This window comes from Triticum urartu, chromosome 4A (assembly GCF_056163025.1).
Source record: "Triticum urartu cultivar PI428250 chromosome 4A, HENAU_Tu73, whole genome shotgun sequence".
NCBI classification, from domain to species: Eukaryota; Viridiplantae; Streptophyta; class Magnoliopsida; order Poales; family Poaceae; genus Triticum; species Triticum urartu.
The window spans coordinates 523,604,682-523,612,004 of record NC_141876.1 but is presented as its reverse complement, the minus strand read 5'-3'; the positions used below and the strand labels follow the sequence as shown (position 1 = coordinate 523,612,004).

The 7,323-nt window shown below is 42.5% G+C and overlaps 1 protein-coding gene across 2 annotated transcripts; it reads left to right on the top strand.

Annotated features, from left to right (window-relative positions):
• Nucleotides 1-299: 299 nt before the first annotated feature.
• Nucleotides 300-4,815, top strand: LOC125552472 (protein DROOPING LEAF). Of its 2 annotated transcripts, none has more exons than XM_048716034.2 (7): nucleotides 300-616; nucleotides 1,196-1,348; nucleotides 2,066-2,159; nucleotides 2,351-2,399; nucleotides 4,090-4,165; nucleotides 4,284-4,370; nucleotides 4,469-4,815. In XM_048716034.2, exons 1-7 carry the CDS (start codon nucleotides 539-541, stop codon nucleotides 4,538-4,540), a joined length of 609 nt encoding a protein of 202 aa, XP_048571991.1. In that variant the 5' UTR covers nucleotides 300-538; the 3' UTR covers nucleotides 4,541-4,815. The 2 variants fall into 2 exon arrangements, with proteins under 2 accessions (XP_048571991.1, XP_048571992.1); XM_048716035.2 differs by having other exon boundaries at nucleotides 302-616; nucleotides 1,202-1,348.
• Nucleotides 4,816-7,323: the final 2,508 nt, after the last annotated feature.

Here is a 7,323-nt window from a genome sequence, read left to right as displayed (position 1 = left end):
CGTCGCCTCGCACGATTTCAATTGGATGGATGGATCACTCGATCGGATGTAGCAGCTAGGATGGAGGGGCTAGGAGGGAGGAGGAGGAGCAGGCCGGCCGGGCGGGGTGTGACAGTTCCTCTTTCCCTTGAGACGCACTACACCACCGCGCTGCGAGTATGCGCGGCAGCGGCTCAGCAGCTAGCGCGTATCGTGTATCTCGCTTGTCTCGGGCAACTTTATGGGTGTCCGTCTATCGATGCGCGGGCGTCCGAGGGTCCCGCCCCCTCCCCGCCCTCATTATTGCGAGAGTAGAAACCCTACCACATCTTCTCCAGGCCGGAGACCTCTCTACACACACACTCGTCCCCCTCCTCCACCTTCTTCTTCTTCTTCTTCTTCTTCTTCTTCTTCTTCTTCTACCTCCCACCCTCCTACCCTCCACATCCTCGTCTTCTGTTGGCTCTTCGCGCGCGCCCAAGCTCAGTCTTGACCTCTCCGTCCCACCGACGCCGGCCACCCACCGCCGGAACGACCCGTCGTCCGTTGGCTAGCGAGCATGCAGAGCATGGATTTGGTGTCGCCGTCCGAGCACCTCTGCTACGTGCGCTGCACGTACTGCAACACCGTGCTCGCGGTAAACTCCTCGAGAAACCGGAGCTACTGGCTACTGGGCTAGTAGGAGCTTTGCGATGATCATGGTTTTGTTTTGTCCTAGCATTTTTTTTATTACCTTGCTCGCAAGGGAGAGTAGGAAGCCAGATCAGTCCGGCTTCTTGCTAGCCCTCCCTGATTGGAGGGGACACTTACTAGTATTATTGTTCATGCGACATGATTGATGTGTCGTGTGTACAGCTCTTTTTCTATGCAGTTGTTTCGTTGGTTCCTGGTGCTTTTGTCTTGCTGATAGCTAGTGTGTCATGTTCCATCTTTTTACCTCCATTAGGTCTGGTGGTTCCCAGACCTCCATACTCTTTATTTTTCTCCTCTTCTTTCTTGTAACATGCATGAGATTGGACATGACTCCCAATTTAGAATGTTCTATCCTCTCCCTGCCTTCCTCTTTGGCATGCACCCCCTCTTTCTTTGTTCTTTCAGATTTCTTGCACAAATTAACAGGGGAAGTAGCGCCATGCAAGGGAATCAGCTGAGCTGAGTGGTTCACACAGTTTTCAGTTTATGTCATTGTGTGATTGATCTTGTGTTTTCTGGGTAGCTGCAGGTTGGGGTTCCATGCAAGAGGCTGATGGACACGGTGACTGTGAAATGCGGCCACTGCAACAACCTCTCCTTTCTCAGCCCACGGCCGCCGCCCATGGTGCAGCCCCTCTCCCCAAATGACCACCACCACCCCATGGGGCCGTTCCAGGTCTCACTTTCGTCTCGCTGCCCCCTATTCATTTATATATTTGCATCAACTTTAATTTGGGGTTTATCTTCTTGCTGTTTCTCTTTCTAAAGAGATATGTTATACTTGTTATGAGGGGAGAGAAAGTAATGAGGACGAACGGTGCAGGATAAGAAGCTGCACTGAAGAAAAAAAAGTAAAACACACAAAGAAGTATAAATCGTGGAGCATGGCGTGCAGGATTTTCTCATGAAATATGGTCCTCTCTTGCTTTTCTTTCAGATTGCGCCAGTGTTGCCTTTTCTTTGCTATCTTTGTTTGCGCTCTCTCTCTCTCTCTCTCTCTCCCTCTCTCTCCTTGAGCTGCTCAAAAGTACTATTTGCAAGGCAAGATTAGACAACGCTGGACAACAAAAGATTTCTTTTGCTCATCTGTGGCCTGGGAAACATCTGACCACTGCAAAAGCCGGTTGGTGTTATTTAAGGCAGCATGCAGAAGCGAGCTAGCAGCAGCTCTCCTGTGCATTCATGGGGTTGTTTTTTTTTTTTGCGGGGCATTCATGGTTCTTCCATGTCCTAACTCATACGTATTTTGAAAGGAGATGCATTCATTAATATTTTTGATGGCTCGTGAAGATCTTGGAATGTTTTCTAGGAAATATTGATATTATCATCCTCGATCCCTACATGTCATTTTGAGATCTTGATTCTGATGCGTACACATATTTCCGGCTGTTAGGGATGCACTGACTGCAGGAGGAACCAGCCGCTGCCACCGCTGGCCTCGCCGACATCAAGTGATGCCAGCCCCAGAGCTCCCTTTGTTGTGAAGCGTAAGTAGCAAGAAACTTCATTACCTCTTCCTTCTTTTCTTTCTAGTTTTTTGCTCTTCCATGCTTCTGAAGCCAGATTTACTTGTTTAAATTTTGTTTTTGGTTTATGAAAACTAATTAGATTAACAAAGATGGGAAAAAAATGTTAAGATCTTTGTTTCTGATCAGTATTTCTTTTAATTTGACTGTAGCCCCAGAGAAGAAACATCGCCTACCATCTGCCTACAATCGCTTCATGAGGTGAGAAGGCGTTTCAATATTTTCCTTTTAGGCTGTTCAAATGCATCATACATCCCTAGTACTATTAGTACATGTCACAGAATTTATGCTGTCTGGTTTATTCTCTTTGTTTGAGGGTTTACGGCCCTTATTTAACTGAGTCTTATCACGGGATCCATGGATTTTTACTATACATACGTACCCCATATATTTTATGTCATCACAAGTTAGGAGTTTATTTGTAAAAATGTGGACAGACCAGTGGTACAATATATTGAAGCCAGTATATAGATAGTCGGTATTAAATTATTAATGTGTCGTTTCCAGTGGTCAACCAAGTAAAAATCCTTGTGTACGGAAACCTAGCTAGAACATAGTACAGGGATCTTATTCTGTTTACAGTAGGTGTGTTTTTATGAATTCGGATTTGATGCAATATTATGCACAAAACATATTTTCCGTATAATTACTATTTTTTCAACTACTCTAACATGGTACCATGAGATACGTGTTCCTTGTCTGGCTTATTAATTAGTAAAGGTGCTAGCCACAAACAAAATATATTATTCTAAATTTTTGTACAATCTTGCCTTGCCAGTTTTGGAACCTAGGTGAGATGGCATTTAATTATTAGGTCAATTCTTTCTAAACACAAATAATTAACACTAATTAATTCACGTTATTTTAGTTTTCATCATAGTTTTAAATAGCCGGCTATAGCGGAATTTTCATCATGGTTTTAAATAGCCGGCTATAGTTTCGCTATAGCCCACTATAGTCTTTTCAGCAGGGTGCCGCTAAATTGTTTCCTTCACAAATAGCCCGCTATAGCCTGCTATAGCTGATTTGGAGGTCCGTCGCTATTTTCCATAGCCCACGATTTAAAAAATTGGTTTTCATGGATATTTCTAAAAGAATTAAACCAAATTATAAATTAAATCAGTCGGTGAAATGCATGCAGTAACACATTTTACTTCCTCCTTGAGCCAAACAATGCACACCACACGAATTGACTATCAGGGAGTCATCCAGTATAAAATGGAATTATGTGTTAAAAGATCGAGTTCGATATAAAGTAAGGATATTAGTGCAACAATCTTTGTTTCATGTTTCCAGTTGGGTTGTTGCCTAGGTACCCAACAATTTTCTCAAGTCCTTGCTCTGTAATTGAAACATAAAATCATACTGAAATTATTATCCATTTAAAACAAGAGAAGTGACTATCTATTTGAAGTTTTGACCAGTCTTTGTGTGCTACTGGATTATATATGCTACTGGATTTGCGCTTAATGAATTACTATATGCTACTGGACTTACCCTTAATGAATAGAGTTGGAAGTGGCATGTCGAACTAACCATTAATAAAATAGGTTGATAGGGCATGGAAGAAAATGCACCATCCTAGTTTCATGTTGCTGTGCCTTGAGGTCAGTTTTAATTAGAACTCCCTTTCTAATCCCGCAATTGCTATAACTTAGCAACTAGCTTGACTAAAAAAACTTGGTAGGTCCTTCACAATACTGCTTGCAGAGAGAGAGAGAACTAGTGAGATATAGCAGGGTCGAAAATAAGAATGCATGACATAAATAAGCAGTCATAGAATAATAAGGATATGTAGAGATATGGTATGACATAACGCGTATACCTCCAACAACAATATTATAAATTTGACATCCCCAGTAATATAGTTATGTTATGTTTGGCCTGCCAGGGAGGAAATACAACGTATCAAAGCTGCAAAGCCAGACATCCCTCACAGAGAAGCCTTCAGCATGGCTGCTAAGAACGTAAGATCAATAAGTCCATTCCCCCCCTACATGCTGTTCAGCTTTTCCTCCAGTTAAATTATTTACTGAAATCTCTGAAACAATCCCATTGATCACACCCGATTATGTACATATGCAGTGGGCGAAGTGCGACCCTCGCTGCTCATCGACTGTCTCTGCTTCCAACAGCGCCCCAGAGCCCAGAATAGTAGTGCCCGGTCCTCAGGTAATGTTCACCAGTTAAATATATGTGTGCTAATATTTAGTTCAGAAATATGCTGGATACTGAATGTCTGTCTGCATGTAATATACATGGGGACGTAGCTGCAGGAGAGGGCCACCGAGCAAGTCGTTGAGAGCTTCGACATCTTCAAGCAGATGGAGCGCAGCGCCTAAGGCATCACAAGCATGCTGGGATTAATTAGTACTGCTACCGCATGCATCGGTTACTTATCAGCTAGCTCATCATCATCATCCGTCGCTATGCATATATATAATGCATAAGCGCACGCGTTTAATTTATGTTTGGTTACTTCGTTGCTGCTGTTGCTGTGTCGTTAAGTTGATGGTGTTGTCTGTTATATTTGTTGTTGGAGCGTACGTACGCACCCTTTAATTATGAACAGCTGCTACCTTATAATATTTTTTCATCGCAATTGTTCTTAGCTGTATATCATGCATGGGTTACAGACTTACAGGTAATTGGTTTGCATAACATGCATGGTAGTTATACGGTATATATAGTACCCCTTCCGGCCTTTTCAGAAGACTACGTTTTTTATTATGTATCTATCCTTTGATAGTTTTTTTTGCGGGTACCTATCCTTTGATCTTAATACTTTTAAGAATATGCAAGTAAGTAAGAAACTTATAAAAAAATATTTGGAACGATTTTTCATTGAGAAATAAGGTTACTAGTTGCACCAAAACAAGCAATAATAGTTACTAATTATTTGTCAAAGATAGTGCTCCACTATTTCTAAAATATCACTCATTTTGGGAAAGGAGCTAATACTACCTTTTTTAACTAAATACAAGGCGCATTTGTTAGGCATTTTCTGCTTTCTGTTATGGACACACTGATATAGATAACTATATAGTCTTTTGAAATAAACTTTAATTGTCAGTGATTAAACCCCAAAATTTACTTGTCATAGAGTGGTACTTAAATTGGACGATTTGCGGATACGATGAACATCAGAACTAGTACCTGATTCTTGCTGAACTAGCTATGGCATGCAAAAGAGGACCATTTCAGATGTTTATGCCCATCTTGCATATTCTTCTGGAGCTATATCCTAGCTACTATCCCCACAGCCACAAAGTATATTCCTCTCTCTATCTCTCTCTCTCTCTCTCTGTGTGTGTGTGTGTGTGTGTGTGTATTCCTTTGTTGTGCATATAGTTCGCCGTTCTTTGGAACCGTGATAGCCATATTTCAGAAATAAGTTCCATGCTTTCTTGGAGAATGTTGTGGGGTTATATATACCTTCTTGATCATTGATTACATAACAATTTTTTTTGCAAAAGTTATATAATACTCTCCCTCATCTCCAATTAATTGAAGCTACAGTTTTGTCCTAGTTAAGTGTCAAACCTCTAAGCTTGACCAAGTTTATAGACAAATATGCTAATATAAACTACATCAAATAATATATTCTATGATGAAGGTCATGGAAAAAAAATAGAAGTAATGAAAATAATTTGGTGTTGTGGATGTTCATATTTTCTTATACTAGGTAATTGCCCGTGCGTTGCAATGGGTATAAATTAATATTCTAGAAATTTAGTCAGTGATTTACCAGTCGATATTATAATGTGATTGTGTAAATAAATGTTTACAAAATCCTGCCCGTAATTTACCTATCCATATTTTAATATTTTATTTTGTAATCATTTATTGGCTTACCAAAGAAAACATAAGTTTATTCGGTAAGTCCATAAAAGGTGGCATAGTTAAGGCGGGTGTCGGTGTCAAAACCGGCGGATCTCGGATAGGGGGTCCCGAACTGTGCGTCTAGGATCGATGGTAACAGGAGGCGGGGGACACGATGTGTACCCAGGTTCGGGCCCTCTTGATGGAGGTAATACCCTACGTCCTGCTTGATTGTTCTTGATGATATGAGTATTACAAGAGTTGATCTACCACAAGATCGTAGAGGCTAAACCCTAGAAGCTAGCCTTTGGTATGATTGTTGTATATGATCTATCGACTAGTCTGGCCTCGGTTTATATAATGCACCAGAGGCCTAGGATAACAAGAGTCCTAGCCGAATACGCCGGTGGGGAGGAGTCCTTGCCTTGATCACCAAGTCTTGTGGAATCTTCCATGTATGCGGCAGCTGTCCGAACTGGCCCATGAGTATACGGCCATGGGGGGTCCTCGGCCCAATCTAATAGATCGGGAGATGACGTGGTGAGTACCCCCTAGTCCAGGACACCGTCAGTAGCCCCCTGAACCGGTCTTCAAGTTAGGGACGCTCCTCTATTCTTCCGAACTGTTCTTCATCTTCGGTTGTCAGTCTTGAAAACTGGTTCAACAAATCTTCTCATCTTCGATCTTGAGGATCACCGAAATGCATTCCACGAGTTTACACGTCGGGTATCCGAGGAGCCCCTTTAAGTTTCCGGCCTTTATCAATGTCTTGTTATTTTTATGCCACACCTCGGGTTTGAAGTTGTTCCTGGCAGGCAGTGTCCTCTTGCGTCCGAGCTCTAACGCCGAACTGCATTCGAGGTATCTTTTGCAGTTGAGCACCAATGCCGGACTGCTTCCGAGCTCCAACACCGAAATGTATCTGAGCTCCAACGCCGGACTGTGTCCAATCTCCAATGCCGGACTATATCCTAGATGTCATAGATCATCTTGGTCCAAAAAAGTTGAAGGAGTTTAGCCAAGCTTAATGCCGGGAATGTCCTCTATGGAGCTAGCCGCTAGCGCCCGAGCTTTATGCCGGACTGCTTCCAAGGTGGTACACCACCCCGACCACGGGCTGATTTTTTGTGAATATTTTTAACCGGTGCAGTTTATTCTCTGCCGATGTATATCCAGTAGCCCTCAAGGTGTGTATCAGTCTAAAACCCGAGATGCACCTGAAGGAAAGCATAAAACCTCTGTTCCCAGTAGCCCCTGAGACTCAGGTCGATGCGCGAAATCGGCTTGAGGATCAACTCCTAGC

Coding starts and splice junctions, on each gene's coding strand:
- LOC125552472 (XM_048716034.2), top strand. CDS start 539: ATGCAGAGCATGGATTTGGTGTCGCCGTCCGAGCACCTCTGCTACGTG. Junction 2,160..2,350: donor AGCTCCCTTTGTTGTGAAGC/GTAAGTAGCAAG, acceptor ATTTGACTGTAG/CCCCAGAGAAGAAACATCGC. Junction 4,166..4,283: donor TCAGCATGGCTGCTAAGAAC/GTAAGATCAATA, acceptor GTACATATGCAG/TGGGCGAAGTGCGACCCTCG.